At 50.7% G+C, this 16,142-nt stretch overlaps 1 protein-coding gene across 2 annotated transcripts; it reads left to right on the forward strand.

The window, feature by feature from the left end:
* The first annotated feature begins 1,059 nt into the window (after positions 1-1,059).
* ATAD1 (ATPase family AAA domain containing 1) lies at positions 1,060-15,264 on the forward strand. 2 transcript variants are annotated; one of them, XM_064429908.1, is made up of 10 exons: positions 1,060-1,223; positions 2,936-3,110; positions 4,311-4,409; positions 4,638-4,758; positions 6,545-6,745; positions 7,923-8,029; positions 9,757-9,846; positions 11,286-11,336; positions 12,798-12,904; positions 13,842-15,264. In XM_064429908.1, exons 2-10 carry the CDS (start codon positions 2,949-2,951, stop codon positions 13,960-13,962), a joined length of 1,059 nt encoding a protein of 352 aa, XP_064285978.1. In that variant the 5' UTR covers positions 1,060-1,223; positions 2,936-2,948; the 3' UTR covers positions 13,963-15,264. The 2 variants fall into 2 exon arrangements, with proteins under 2 accessions (XP_064285978.1, XP_064285977.1); XM_064429907.1 differs by having other exon boundaries at positions 1,063-1,223; positions 12,798-12,934.
* The last annotated feature ends 878 nt before the right edge of the window (positions 15,265-16,142 follow it).

A 16,142-nucleotide genomic window follows, 5' to 3' on the forward strand; every position in this document is an offset into this window, starting at 1 on the left:
AGCACTGGCCCTGTGTGGGCACAGAGTCCCTGGCAGCCCCTCCGTTCCCACATTCCCGCTTTCCTCCAGCTGCAAACCCCACACTGGGAACAGGGAAACCAGCCACAACCCCGAGCACAACCCCTCAGCGTCTGGGTAAGCTGGAGCCCAACCCACCACCCTGAAAAGCTGCACTTCCCCGCGTCTTTTAAAAGTGTTTTTGGGTGGGATTTCTTGCAGAGGTTTTGTCACAGCAGTCGGGTTCGAGCTGCTTTTCCTCCTCTGTGTGTGTGTGTGTTTGCATTTCTCCTCAATTGCACCAAAACAGATGCCACTTTTTCTCCCAGGAGTGGGAAGAAAACCAGAAGGGTCCTAAATGTTTTCGAGCACAATGGTGCACATGAGCTGCCAAACAAAAACCCCCAGAAGATGATAATTTTATTTTTTTTTGACCATCAAAGCCTGCAGGAGCAGCGTGAAAGGGAAGCACTGCCTGAAGAAATTCCTGCTGCTGTCCCACCTGAACCTCCCCTGGCACAGCCTGAGGCCGTTTCCTCTTGTCCTGCCGCTGGAAAACCGGGGCTGAAGAGGAATTGCCAAAACTCTGGGTTCATTAGAGAGATCTTGTCATTTCCACCTTTTTCCTGGGCGTTCTTCTTTCACCGTGTGTGTGTTGGAAATAAGTGAGATATGATTTATATCGGTTATGTATCCATATGTACGTATAAATTATATACCTAGCTATATAAAATATGTGTATATATGCATGTTTTATATGTTGTATTTATTATTTTGTATTTGTTTATATGTATAATTTTGTGCTCCCCTTAACACGCTGTACACCTTATGAAGTGTACGTGCTAGTGGGGAGTTCCCGCTGCTGTAGCCGGGAGCGGTGGCCCGGGGGGTGCTGGTGGAGCCGCTACGTCCCCGTACCGCCGATCCCGGCCTCTCCCGGCCCATCCCGGCCCTTCCCGGCCCATCCTGGCCCATCCCGGCCGGCGCAGCCCCGCATCCAGGGGCGGAACCTTCGCGCGGGCCGCCGCCGCCCGGAACCTTTGGGCGGGGCGGCGAGCGCCGCACGGACGGCGGAAGCGCCGGACGCGCCGCCGCCGCCGCCGGGCCCTCGGTGCTGCCGCCGGCTCCGGCCCCGCCGCTCCCTCCCGCTCCTCCTCCTCCTCCTCGCCTTCCTCCTCCTCCTGCTGCCGCGGGTCCCGCCCCGTGTCCCGGAGAGCCGCCGCACGGTGAGTGACCCGGCGGGGCAGCGGCGGAGCGGCCGCGCCGCAGCTGCCGGGCGGCGGGAAGGTCACGGGCGGCGCGGCCCGGCCCTGCCCGGGGCAGCCGTGGCGGGGCTGCCCGCCCCCGGCGGGGCTCCCCGCGCCCGGGCAGGCCGGGCTTTCCCTCAGCTTGCCCTCGGAGGGAACGGAAACCGGCGCCGCTGCCGCTTTTGGTTTCCCTTTGGCGTCTGAGCGGGGAGAGCGGAGCCGAGCGGGCCCGCGGTGAGGAGTGCTCGCCTCAGGGCGGACAAACGCCGGCTTCCTACGGGATTCAGCCCTTGTGTGGCGTTCGGGCTTTGCTCAGCGAGGCTGTGCTTCGGTTTCTCTCGTGGTCGAGCTTTCCCTTTCGGTTGGGCTCAGAGCACGGTTGCATAAGGAGCAGCTTCCTGCACGGGGTTTTGGGGAGCTTTTCTCCTTGGTCGGGGACTGCAGAGCCCTTTTGTTTTAATAAACCCGGCTGACGGGCACACGCAGAATCCTCCAGCTCCGGAGCACTTGCTCAGAGCCTTTAGCAGGGATCCGGGGATAATTTGGCTGTGGGTGCTGCCCTGGAGGGGGATCCAGGGATAGTTTGGCTCTGGGGGCTGCCCTGGAGGGGGACCCAGGGATAGTTTGGCTCTGGGTGCTCCAGGGTTGCCCTGGCTGCCAGCTTGGTTTGGAGCGTGGCCAGGGAGGGCAGGAGCTGCCAAAGGAGTTGCTGCTGGTTTTGCCCTTGCAGGAGGAAAATGGGGCAGTGCCCAAGGAGGGATGTGGGGAGGCTCAAGCAGATCCCCCCAGCAGCTGAGGAAGAAGGGGACCCTGATTTTAGGAGTCGTTTTCCCAGTGTTTCTGCAGAGTTCTTTCCTCTGTGCCCTGTGTTCCCAGGACTGAGGGGGCTGTGCTCTCTGGGCCTGGCTCCTGCAGCAGCCAGGCTTTTCCCTGGATAGCTGTGTGCCACATCCAGCACTTTCAGGTTTCCAGGGATATTAATAACTCCCCATCCATCCTGCCAGGTGCAGGCTGCAGCTCCTAACCTCCTTTTAATCAAATGGGAGTCGCTGATTGCTCCTTCGTGTGGCAGCCGGGTGCCTTTCCTGTCAGGGAAAAGACCTCTCAGCCTAAACCATGGAGCTCCCTGCCTCCAGGATTCAGCACTCAGGGCCAGCACAGTCCCAAAGTGCCAGTCTCAGTGGGAATGCCAACTTTGTGCCCACTGTCAGCACAGAATCCCAGGGTGGAAGGGACCCAGAAGCCCCTCCAGTGCCATGGCAGGGACACCTTCCCCTGTGCCAGCTTGCACCAGCCTGGCCTTGGGCACTGCCAGGGATCCAGGGGCAGCCACAGCTGCTCTGGGCACCCTGTGCCAGGGCCTGCCCACCCTGCCAGGGAACAATTCCTAATCCCCAAAATCCCCTCTGACAGTGGGAAGCCATCCCCCATATCCCACCCCTCCATAAACTCACCCCAACTCCCCCCCAAGCACCTTCTATCCACCAACACCCCAGCACCACGCCGGTGTTTTTTCCTGCTCTGATCCCCTTTCCTGCCCTCCCTGTGTTCCCTTTCCCCTCAGGGCAGGGAGGAGGATGGTGCCGATGGTGCCCGGGTGTTTTTCCCTGCTCTGACCCCCTTTCCCCTCAGGGCAGGGAGGAGGATGGTGCCCGGGTGTTTTTCCCTGCTCTGATTCCCTTTCCCCTCAGGGCAGGGAGGAGGATGGTGCACGCCGAGGCCTTTTCGCGGCCCCTGAGCCGTAACGAGGTGGTGGGGCTGATCTTCCGCCTCACCATCTTCGGGGCCGTCACCTACTTCACCATCAAGTGGATGGTGGATGCCATCGACCCCACCAGGAAGCAGAAGGTGGAAGCTCAGAAGCAGGTAGGATTGCATTCTGCACTGTTTCCTTGGGATGTTGAGGAATGTGCTGAAGTTTTTAGGTTTAGGCTGTCGGTCTGTTGAGGTTTTGTAACAAATTATAGTATAGAACAAATGACAGTTTTATAACTAACTAAGATTTCTAGCTTGAAGTGGTGGCAAAGCTGTTAGTCTGATCTGTTGTTGAAAATCAAAGCAAAACTGTTGCTGAAAATCAGAGCTGTTGGCTCTGACTTTCACCAAGTCTGTAGGCCTGGTGCCTTCTCTGCTTCTGACAACTTTGCTGACCCTAAATCTCTTGTCTGCTTTTGAAACCTTGAGCAGAGACAGCTTAATTCTTAATTTAAAAGACAACCTGAAAGCTCTGCATTTCTGGCAGCTTAGTGGCAGAGACCTTCACCAGCAGTCAAAATGCCTTGGAGAGGGGAGGGAAAAAATGAAAACCTCGTTCCTTATCTTGAACTGGAACAATTTGTGCCCTGGAAAAACTTTAGGGGCCCTTCAGAACCAGAAGTTAAAGGTTTGCTTAGGAAATGTGGCAGCTTTTTTGGTTTGGTTTCTGACTGACAAGAATTTCAGAGGTTTTGAGCAACCTAAGTCTGTGTTGGGTGGTTTTCCTTCTGTAATGAGCTTTTCAGTTGAAAACCAGCTTTGCCCACGGGTTCAGTGCCAGCTGTTATCCAGGAGGCTGCACTGCCCCAAAACCTTGGTGGCTTTACTGCAAGTTTGAGTAGAAAGAGAAACTGAATTGTTCAAGTGTGTTGGCTCAATGAGTTTTCCTTGTGAATTAGGGAAACCCCACTGACCACTTACTAGAAATTGACTGGGAATTTAAAATTACATTAATCTCTCCTTGATTCATGTGGAAATACATGAATCTCTCCAAGTGCTCTGGAGGCTTGGGGGGCACACTCTGTGTTTAAGGTTTGTTTTGGTTGTTTCTTAGCTCTTAACAGAGGAGTTGTGGGTTGGGCATGTGAGGGTCCAAGCATTTGTTTGATGGGAACTGAGACATCTGACTTGGTTTCACTCAAGTGACAGCAGAGTCATTAGGAAACAGCAGAACCTTCTGCTTAAAACAAGATTTCACCTCTTAGGGAGGAGCTTTTCAAACCACAACCAGCAGTTCTCTAAAAAAGCTGATTTTTCAGTGAAGTATTCAGTTTCTTTCCTTTGATTTTCCTGGTGTTTGGTTCCCCCCAGGCTGAAAAGCTGATGAAGCAGATAGGAGTGAAGAATGTCAAGCTGACTGAGTATGAGATGAGCATTGCTGCCCACCTGGTGGACCCACTCAGCATGCATGTGAGCAACTCCTGCAGAATTCCCCTTTGACCCTGGCTTACATTATTTGCACCCCTCTGGAAACACACAGGAGGTATTCCTGTGATCTAAAACTGCACCACTGAGAGCAGAGGGTTTTAATCCCTTCTCTCTTTTATTTTCAAGGCACTCCTTTGAAGCTGGTGGGTGATTTTCCTTGGCAGGATCAATGCTGATCATTCCCAACGCTGTTTTTTTTTCCCCTTGCAGGTCACCTGGAGTGATATTGCAGGCTTAGATGATGTCATCACAGATTTGAAAGACACTGTCATTTTGCCCATCAAGAAGAAATATTTGTTTGAGAATTCCAGGCTCTTGCAGCCCCCAAAAGGTAGGAAGGGAATGTGATGGATTTATACTTTGCTATTTGAAATATGAAAGGTGCAGTTTTCCAGAAAGGGAAGAGGAAGTGGGTTCTTAGGTCAAAGTGCAAACATCAGGACAAGTGCCAGGGAAAACCCTCAGATTTTCCCTCTTCCCCTGCTTTGCTGAAGAAGTTTCATCTTAATAATGAAGCAGTAGCTGGGTTTTGGTTCTGATGGTCCATTTTTGTGCACCAATCACAGAATCATGAAATGATTTGACTTGGGAGGGACCTTAAAGCCCATCCAGTGCCATGGCAGGGACACCTTCCACTGTCCCAGGCTGCTCCAAGCCCCATCCAACCTGGCCTTGGGCACTGCCAGGGATCCAGGGGCAGCCACAGCTGCTCTGGGCACCCTGTGCCAGGGCCTGCCCACCCTGCCAGGGAACAATTCTTTCCCAAAATCCCATCCAAACCTCCTCTCTGTCAGCATGAAGCCATTCCCCTGGTCCTGTCACTCCAGGCCATGATAATCCATTCATCCTGCATTTTTAATTGCCTAAATTGTCATTTTCATTGTCTTGACACCCCGTGTTGTCCTTTGGCAGAGCTGAGCTCTAACTCTGCTCTACAGCTGTGACACTCCTGGAAATTGCCATCATTCAGCAGGCCAGACATCCCTTTCTTTTTTTTTCCTCTGGAGATCCCTTGATTCTCTCTGGAGTTGGGTTACACAGCAGTAAGGCAGGTGGCAGATTGATTTTCCACAGTAAAACAGAAGCTGGACTCTGCTGAAATCCCTACAGCCATATTTATTGTATGTTACTGAAGAAAAAAGAGGAAAAAAAAGCAGAATTTTAACCTAAAATCATGGACAAAACAGCCAAGTTTACAGCTTTGTTCCCTGGAATTTTGATTTCAGGAGCTCTTAATTACTGCCTGGATCTGTGAGCACCTCAAGGGTGCTCACAGGGGATGGAAAATGCAGCACTTTGGTAGCTGGTTTAGTTTTTCCAGGCTGCTTTCTGTGTAAGTCACAAACTGAAGCTGTCTGGAAAATTACATGAATGCCATGATCTAATAAGCTGAAGGAAAAAATGATTTTTTTTATTTATCTTTTTAAAGCAGACTTTCCAGCTCCAGTTTTATGAGTGGCTTGTGCTGGGTGTTAATAGGAAGTCACTGCTCCAGAGTGATGATGTTTGTGGGCATCACTCACATAAAATGAGAAAAAACTTTAATAATTCCCTGTGTTTTGGGTTCTTTTAACTGAATGTTGCTCTTGAAATTGTTTTCTTTATAACTGTGTTTAGAAAAACACTCCTGTGAATTCTTGCAGTGTGACAAGTTTAAAAATAATACAAGATGTCATGTTTAATTGTGGGTAATTTGTTTAAACTGTCTGTGGGTCTGTTGTGTGATGGATTTTTCCTTTCCTCACTCCTCTGTGCTCTGCAGGGCTGAAAGGAGCTGTAAACAGAGGCTGCCAGGGCACAAAGAGGGGTTAATTTTGTGCAACCTTTATAGACCTGGCAATGGAATAAAATCATGGAGTGGTTTGGGTTGGAAGGGACCTTAAAGATAAAGCAGTCATCATCTCTCAGATGTCTCCTCTCAGCTTCCCCCTTCCTCTCTGGCTCTTCTGAGCTGTAATTTAACAGGGATTACCTTAAAACCTCTGATTGATGGAATAGTCTTTCCTTGGTTTGGTTCCTTACCTTTTCATACCTGGATCAAACTCGAGCCTGGACACCCCCAGGCCTGGCCTAGCAAAGCATTAACACTGTTAATGTTTTTTTTTTTTTTTTTCCAGGAGTTCTTCTCTATGGCCCCCCTGGATGTGGGAAAACCCTGATTGCCAAAGCTACTGCCAAGGAAGCTGGCTGTAGGTTCATCAACCTCCAGCCCTCCACGCTGACAGATAAATGGTATGGAGAATCCCAAAAGCTGGCTGCTGCTGTCTTCTCCCTGGCCATAAAGCTCCAGCCATCCATCATTTTTATTGATGAAATAGGTAAAAATCTATTTTTTTTTATCAGTAGCCATAGCAGAGTGACATTGAACTGTAGGCTCAGTGATGTATGGATCTGCTGTCATCTTTTCCTTCAAAAGAGTGAAGGCTCAGGAAGAGAAATAGAACTGTAAAGGGATGGTGGCACATTAGGAAAAACAATGTTTTGTTTTTTATTTCCTGGTAGTAGTGGAGGAATTCACAAGTAAAACAGATTCCTACTTATTTTTGGTTCACGAGGAAACCCAGCAACAAATACACTTCAGTGCTTCTGCTCTCAGGGCACATACTGGGAAGTAAATATGGTTTCAGGAGAGCTCTGGAATGCTGGTTTCATAGGGCTGAAGAATAGGAGGGGAGGTGTGGAAACCCAGGGCACTGGGAATATTTCTCTGTGTGCTCTGGGGTGCCCTGACCCCAGGGGAGCTCTGACTCTGACCCTCACTCATGGAGAAAGTTTCCTAGACTTCAAGATAGGCTAGAACCCACAAAAGTGTGAAATAGATTCTAGAGAGTAGTGTGGGTGGATCACTTGGTGAAAAATTTGGGATTTTTAGTGTGTTGTGGATGGAAGCAAGATGGAAGGCACAGGGTGCTGTCCTGGGTTTCTTCTTCATGCTTCTTCTTCTTTATGGGTTTGGGTGGCATTTTGTAACTGGGCAGAAAAGTCCTCATTGCAGGCTCTTTGAGATCAGTTGTTGGGTTAAAAGGGAAAATAATCCAGGTGTCAGTTCTTAATTGGATAGTTTAGCCTTAAAAGTCCTTGTACCAAGAGATTGTTGGCCACTTTGTGCCTTCTGATGAAAAGCTGCTGAACCCACAGTAGTGAGACTGTTTTACTGATAAGAAATAACAAACCCCTGAGTCTGAACATGAACCAATGTCTGGAGTGCCTTCAATCCAGACCCAGAGAAACCACCAGGGAGGCTCTTTCCATGAGTTCAGGAAGGTGCAAATTTGGAGCACCGGATGTGGGGCAATCTCCTGTGATGGGTGCACACTTGTGTGGTGCCCTTTGAACGGGGGCTTAGCCATGGGGGAGAGCCCACTTTCACCCTTGGCAGCACTTGATTGCTGGCAGTGGTGATGCAAAATGCATTTATGAGCTCAGAGAGCAGCCCAGGTGGGCATGCCTGTGGGGAATTGGATTGGCAGTGACTGCTTCCCTGCTTTGGCACAGATTCCTTCCTGCGGAACCGATCCAGCACCGACCACGAGGCCACAGCCATGATGAAAGCCCAGTTCATGAGCCTGTGGGATGGGCTGGACACTGACTACAACTGCCAGGTGAGTCCTCAGGGTGCTGGCAGGAGGGATGGCATTCCCTCAGCTGGGACATTTGGGGTGGAGCTGCCTGGGAACAGGGACTGCCAAAGGGTTCTTTATCTGTCGGTGATTCCCAGCGCTTTGTAGGAATGAGGGGAGTTGCATCCACAGGTCATTGTTCTTCCTGAAAGATTGGCTTTGTGCTTAGGTTGGTTTTAATCAAGAAGTGGTGTTTCCAGATGAGATGGGATGGGCTTTAAGGTGCCTCCCATCCCAAACCATTCTGGGATTCTAAAAGTTTGAATACAGCAGAAAGCCAGCGTGCCATGGTGTCACCTGGGATAATCTTCTTAAAGCCCTTAAACAGGATGTTTATTCTCCAAGTTGAAAATTTTCAGCCTTTTTAATGTGTATTTTTCCATAAATGGCTTTTCCTCCTCTCCCAAACATGTGCTAAAGATGTTTTTCAGCTGATTTTTTCCCCAAATGAGTAAAAACCAGTGATGTATGTGTACTGAGGAGGGTTAAAGGTTCCCGTTAGTAAAAAGCCAGTGGTACAAACCCTCCACTGGAAACTGATACAGTCTTCTAAGCACAGTGTGTTACCTTTTTTACCCAAAACAGTGACAATTCCTTGGAGCAAGTGAAATTATTTATTCCCTGCAGTGAGACAGTTTGGGGTCTCTCAAGCTCAGCAGCGTTTGCCTTTTGTAAGAAAAACCAGAATCCCAAATGCTTGGAGGAAATTGAGGTGCATGTGTTGATTCCACCTGGAGACCACGCTCAGCTGGGAGCTAAACCTGCTGAGGATGGGTCTGGAGTGTGGCAGGTGAAGAATGTTCCTTCTGGCTGAAAATACTGCCCAGAGAAGCGTGGATCATCCCCGAGCCAGCAATCCCAGTGCCTCTAGGTGGCAGGGTGACTCTGCCGGGCCACCAGCCCTGCTGGCCCTCCTTCCCGGAGCTGTTGGGCCTGGCCCAAAGGCAGGAGCAGGGCAGGAAACCCCCTGGAGGCCAGATTAATCACCCTGCCGTTTGTCACTCTCCTGGAGGCCAGATTAATCACCCTGCCGTTTGTCACTCTCCTGGCTGGGTGTTTGCCATGTACACAGCTTAGAGTAAGAAATGGGAGAACAAGGCTGCTGTGAATGGGGAGTAAATTTGTTCTGGAGTTAAGAGCTGCAGTGCTCCAGGGAGGTAAACACCGTCCTGGTGTTGGGCTTGCCTTGGACACCTTTAACCCACTGCTGACCTGCAGGTCCTGCAATGCTTTTTGGAATGTTTAAAAGAATAAAGACACTATGTGGGTAGCAGGTGAAGCCACTGCCACAGTGGTCTCCTGGAAGGTGTCCCTGCTCATGGAGGGTTTACAACAAGATGGCCTTTAAGGTCTTCTCCAACCCAAAACCTTCTGTGATTCTTTTTCCAGCACAGCACAAAACCACCACATTTTTAAGCACCTTCCCGAAATATCTCCTTTTGAATTCCACCAGGAACTAAAAGTGACATCACAAGCAGAAGTTTTAAGTTCCTCACTGGGGTTTGAAATTTCAAGTTGGACTCATTGAAATCTCCCCCAGGTGGTGGGACCAGGGCCTTGCTGAGATCACTGCCAGGAAAGCTTTATGTAACTTCTGTAAATGCTGATGCTGTTGATAACGTGGGGGAGATCCCTGGCTGGTGTTGACACTCCCAGCCCGTGGATGTTCCCCAGCTCTGGTTTCAGTGGTGTGTCTTGGTGTCCCACAGGTGATTGTGATGGGAGCCACCAACAGGCCCCAGGACCTGGACTCTGCCATCATGAGGAGGATGCCCACGCGCTTCCACATCAACCAGCCTGTGAGTCCTGCCTGCCCTGCTCCAGCAGCCAGCACAGCCACAGCTCTGGGGCTTTTCCTCCAGGAATGCTGCCCTCTGCTCAGCTGGCTCTGGGGGTTTTTGAATCACATCCATAACTCGGCTTTTTGAGGTGAAGTTTTGATCTCTTGAGTCTTTTATCAGAAACGAACAGCACCATGGGCTTCCCACCCCTGCTCTCCTCTGGGAATGGAGCTGTTGGGATGCTGCACACTGGGAAGGACTGGATTGTAACTCTGTTCTGCTCAGGCCTTCCACAGCAGACAGGGTGGAAAGCCTGGTTTGTTCTGCCTGTGATGGGCTTTAAGGACTCAAACCATTCCATGATTCTGTGATTTATGCCCCAGTTATTAAGTTCTGTATCAATTAGGCAGCTGTCACAAGGTTGTCCTTACTCCAAAGGTTGCTCTTGCCATCTTTTTCCAGGTATTTCAGTCACCTTTCAATGCCTAGTGATGTGACCAGACATTTTTGTGTCAGGAGTGTCATTTTTGTGTTATCAGGAGTTCAGTTGTGGTTGAATTCCCTTCTGGCTACAGAAATCATTATCCACTTTTGCTGAAACCCAGAGACCAAACTGGAGGAGTACAATTCTTATTGATTGTGCAAGAGAGGAGCTGTGTTCCCACGCCTGTGTTGTTGGAACTGACTTTCACTCCATGGGAGGGGATCCCTTTGGGAACAGCAATTAAAACCTGGGAACTGCAGTGCTTCCATACCTGCTCCACACACCTTCCTCACCTCCAGCTCTTCCTTGAGCTAGCAGGGGGCAAGGATGTGGATTTGAGTACTTTGTGGTGCCATTCTGTGGAGCCCCATCTTTAGAAGGATGAATTATGTGATAATGGGATATTACAGGGATTGGCTCCCTCTCCCAGGATCAGGGTTTACCACTGGAGGTGTCACTTAGGGAACAGATTTTCCTTACCCCACAAGAGCCCTGCCATGAGCTTACTGCTCCTCTCTTGCTTTGTGATCAGCCCAGACTGGCCCTGGCTCTTACTGAAGGTGGAGTAATTGATGTGCTGTGGATTGGGAACAGGCACGGGCAGCAGGGAAAGCCTTGCAGGTTTTATAACTGACTTTGAGAGAAAAGACCCCAAATTACTCATCAAAAATTGCCTGCAAAGGAGAGGGAAATGGCAGAAGTGGGTTTTGGGACAGAGTAGCAACTGTACAGGATATACCAATGGGATGGCTGGGGTTTCTGTGGGGTTTTGGTGGAGTTTGAATCACACAGGGTGGGATTTCTCTGGTTTAGAATTTCCCAAGCATCACCCGTGGAAGTGAATTTGCCATCAGAGAGGTTTCCTCAGTGTGTGTCACACGTCCTGGGCGAGGGAGCTGAAGGGACTGAAAGCCCTGGGATGTCACAAGTGTTCATTTTTGTCCTCTGGTAACTTCAGTCTCCTCTGTTCCAGGCTCTGAAGCAAAGAGAGGCGATCCTGAAGCTGATTTTGAAGAATGAAAATGTGAGTAGCCTCCTGTTAGTGGCTCATGGCTGCATTACTGCCACCAGTGCAGCTCTGGCCTTGCAGAAGGTGGGGTTTGTAATTGCCTGCCTTGCACTGAGGCTGAGATGATCTGCCAGGGCATTTCTGGTGAGAATTTGGGAATCTTTTGTGGGTTTAGGTGTGGCCTTACATTAAAGCCCTGCAGTTGGCTCCTGTGTGGTGAATCACCCCCTGTGAGCAGAATGACTCCATTTCTCTGTCTCCATTTGCTTGTTCTCTTACAAGAGAAGAGATTTCTCTCTCTAAGAAAGGTGAAGGTGAATCATGTTTAGATCAGGGAAGGAAATTTCAAGGAAATCAAAAAGATGTTGACTCTCTAACTCTTTCTTAGCTCAAGTCAAGCAAGGAGGAATGCCTTTTTTGGACAGTGCTGCTTTTGATCCATAATTTAAATTTCCTTCAGAGGAGAGGGGAAGGATGAGGTGTGAAGTGTCTGTGGCAGGATAGGGAGTCCCTGTCCTCAGAGCTTCCTCCCAGAGTTAGTCAGCAGCACTAATTGCCTTCAAGTTCATGTTGCAAAGTGTCTGTAGGCTGAGCTCCACCCTAATAAATATCTTTTATTAGTAAAACCAACTTAAATTTTTTGAAGAGGCCTAAAAATGGCAGCTCACCAGCAGGGAACCACACAAATTAGTTTTTCAGGGAGATAAAAAACCAGCCTGTATCAGTTATCCCACAGGAGGAAGAATTGGATCTCTCAAGCCCAGACTTCACATGGCAAGGGGAGTCCTGCCCTCCCTTTTCCTTGCCTGACTTAAAGCATAATTTTAGGGAAGTTTCCCTCTTGAAAGAAGTCATCCCAGAATTTCAGCCTTTTATTAGACTGCCTTGGCTTAAAGTTTTTGAAAAGGAAAAACTGATGCACATGGTGGGAAAGGAATCAGAAATTCCATAAAAAGATGGAATAAACCTGAGGTCTTTGCCTGGCAAGAGTTCAGCTTGACCCAGTGCACTGAGTTGGACACAAAATTTTGCCTCTAAATCCCCAAATTTGGGACTGTGTAAAGCAGGAATGTGTTGTGTGCAGACAACAGAGTTCTGAGAAACTCCTGTGGGCACCTGGGAAAAGGGGTCATTATTGCTGGGATCCAGTTTTTGCCAGGCAGGAGTGTGGTTAGTATGGGATACACCAGTATGGATATACCCTTGGTTCAGGGGTACCAAGGATGTATCAACAAGGACATTGCAAGGTTAGTACGGGTTGGTTGTGGGGTTCTGGTGGGGTTTGGAGCCCATGGTAGAGTGTGATGAGCTGACACACCAGTTTCCTGTAACGGTGTGAGCCCCTTGGAGGTCCCAGCAGTAAGGGAATCATTTAGCTCCCAAAAATGCCGAATGAAGGTGATCTCAGAGATGACTGTTGTAGAGCAGAGCCAGTGGCTTTGGGGTGTCCCAGGCCTGAGCTGGAGCTCCCCACAGGTGGACAGCCACGTGGACCTGCTGCAGGTGGCCAAGGAGACGGACGGCTTCTCGGGCAGCGACCTGAAGGAGATGTGCCGGGACGCGGCGCTGCTCTGCGTGCGGGAGTACGTCAACAACGCCTGCGAGGAGGACGTGTACGTGGGGCTGCTCCTCTCACTGCTGTCCTTGTGTCCCTGCTGCAGCTGGGCTCGCCTGCAGCCTCACACACACAGCAGTGTCCTGCTTTCATGCCCAGCTGCCACACACCCCCCCAGAGCTCAGTTGCTGTTATTGCTTTTGGCTCTCAAAATGAGCTCGGCGCCTTGGTTGTTCCAAGGAGCCCAAGCTGGAGGTGGTCTGAGCCACCAGGTGCTGCTGCTGCACTGGTTAGTGCTGCTGACACAGCTGGGACATCCCTCTGCTGTTTGCCTGGCTACAGTGCTGCTGGCACGGTGCTGGGACGTGCCTCTGCTATCTGCCCTGCCTGCAGCAATCCTGGGTGCATGGAGGGGCTGGAGTGTGTCCTGGGAAGGGAGCTGGGAAGGGGCTGGAGCCCCAGGAGGGGCTGAGGGAGCTGGGAAGGGGCTGAGCCTGGAGCAAAGGAGGCTCAGGGGGGACCTTGTGGCTCTGCACAACTCCCTGCCAGGAGGGGACAGCCAGGGGGGGTCGGGCTGTGCTGCCAGGGAACAGGGACAGGAGAAGGGGAAAGGGCCTCAGGCTGGGCCAGGGGAGGCTCAGCTTGGACAGCAGCAGGAATTTCTGCATGGAAAGGGTGCTCAGGCCTTGGCAGGGGCTGCCCAGGGAGCTTTGCAGTGCCCATCCCTGCAGGTGTGCCAGGAAGGGCTGGAGGTGGCACTCAGTGCTCTGGGCTGGGGACAGGGTGGGCACTGGGCACAGCTGGGACTCCATGGGCTGGCAGGGATTTTCCAGCCTCAGGGATTCTGTGATGCCAGCGTGACGCTGGATCCGTGTCAGAGCTGCTGTTTGCAGGGATGGCTGCTGAGTGCTGGCACAGCTGGCACAGCCCCTGGCCCTCACCTGGCTGTTGTCTCTCCTCCCCAGCCACGATGAAGATGAGATCCGGCCCGTGCAGCAGCAGGACCTCCACAGGGCCATCGAGAAGATGAGGAAATCCAAGGATGTCTCCATGCAGAACCTGGCCATGGAGATCGTGTTTGACTAAGAGAAAAGAGTGTGTTTGCAGTTCCTGATGTGATTTAGTTTGACTTCTGTAATCAGTTAGCAAAACCAGTGTCAGGGGGTGGGAGCAGGGGTGGCAAAGGGAGTTCTGTTCCTGGAATCGTTTTTATACAACAACAACCTCTTAAGTTATTGCAATTCCAAGTGGAAGTGGAAGCACAGATCATGAGTGGAACAATTCAGCCCAGACCAAGAGCGAGTGCCTGCGTGTTGTCCCAGGGATCCCCTGGAGCCTTCCAGCAGGAGTGGGTGGTCCCAGGGCCAGGGGCAGGACCTGGCACGGGCTGTGTGTGTACAGATGGGTGTGTGAGTGCAGGACCTGTACATAGCCACACTTTTTTTTATATATAGACATAATCTGTAGATAACTTGAGTATGGAAAATCTTTTCTACTTCCTGAAGCAAACCAAATGAGAAGCTGTGTAGGGGAAAGATTCCTCAATACTCAGTTCACTTCTACCTTTTAGCAGCAAATGCCAGGATAGAAACTGCTCCTAGAACAAAGCAACATTTGAAATGCTACTGATTTTTCTTCCACATGACCACTTGAAATCTGGTGCCATTTAGTGAGGATAGTAAACTACTCTGTAAGAATGTTTGAATACTTTTAATTTTTTTATGAATTCTGCTTTTGAAGGCTTTTTAAATGAAGGCTGATTTTATTTTTGGTTATCCCTTGCTGCGAGCAGTTAGAGTAGAATCCCACGTGCTCTTTCCTAAACCCCACGTCCTCTGAGCTCTCTGAGCTCCTGTGCACTGTCCCAAGGACTTGCTTCTCCCTCGGCCTCTGCGAGCCCCACCGTGGCACCATCCCCTGAAGTGTCACAGCCCTGAGGCACAGGGGGACACTGTGTGATGTTTGACTCTGTCCCATGCTCACATCTGTGAATTTAAAGAGGAGGAAATGGGTTTTGGGCTTATTGATGTGGTTTAGCAACGTGCTGTCCTTGCTGGTACCAGTTCTGGTGAATTCTTGTAACGTTCTGTTGATAAAGGCCAAGGGTTACAAATGTGAGTGGCAAAAATGTTTTTTTCTTTTTTGGTGAAGTTATTGTCAGAGATAGTCAAGGACTTGAGGTTTTTTCATATAATGCTGTGAACTGTGCACTAATTGACCCCAAATCTGTAAAGGGAATTAAATGTTCAAAGCCCAGGGGTGAGACACTGTGTCACAGCTCTGCTGCCTGTGAGGGGACAGAGACAGTGGAGGCACAGAATGATGTAAAACCAAATGCACTGCAAAGGAAAATAAAGTGAAATAAGGAGGGCTGGAGCCCTGCCATGACACGGTGTCAGGGGCTGGTGACAGTGTCCCTCAAGCTCAGCCTGCTCCCTGCTGTCCTGCCCTCTGGAATGCTGGCTGGGTGATGCTGCAGGGCTGAGTTTGTCCCAATTTAATCTTAAAACCAAATGGGAGGGGGAGGATGAAAGTAATGGAATAATTGCTTGGACTTCTTCCCTATGTTCAAAGCAATGCGAGACGCACAATGGAATAACACAGGGGTGCAGGAATTTAGGCACAGCAGAACTGCTGGGATATGGAAATGGGGAAAGTCCAGGATCTGGGATGTCAACCCCACAGGGCACTTTAGTGCTGGGGCTGGGTGAGCCTGGGATCCAGGAATGAGCCTGGGGGGGCACCAGGATGAGCAGAGGGATGGAGCAGCTCTGCTGAGAGGGCTGGGGGTGTTCAGCATGGGGAGGAGAAGCTTTGGGGTGACCAAATTGTGGCCTGAAGGAGAAGAAACTCTGTACAAAGGATGGAGTGACAAGGGGGAATGGCTTCCCACTGCCAGAGGGCAGGGCTGGATGGGATATTGGGAATTAGGAATTGTTCCCTGGCAGGGTGGGCAGGCCCTGGCACAGGGTGCCCACAGCAGCTGTGGCTGCCCCTGGATCCCTGGCAGTGCCCAAGGCCAGGCTGGACAGGGCTGGGAGCAGCCTGGGACAGTGGAAGGTGTCCCTGCCATGGCAGGGGGTGGAACTGGATGGGCTTTGAGGCCCTTCCAACAAATAATTTCATGATTCCATGAGTAACCTTAGCCCTGCCGTTAGTGCTCCCTCCTGGAATCCCTGGGAAGGCTGGCATGGCCCCTGTGCCCGGGAAGTTCTCAGCCCTGCTCAGGGGTTGTTACACCTGGGAAATGCCAGCCTGGGAAGCTC

The sequence above is a fragment of the Passer domesticus genome, chromosome 8 (genome assembly GCF_036417665.1).
Source record: "Passer domesticus isolate bPasDom1 chromosome 8, bPasDom1.hap1, whole genome shotgun sequence".
Taxonomy (NCBI): Eukaryota; Metazoa; Chordata; class Aves; order Passeriformes; family Passeridae; genus Passer; species Passer domesticus.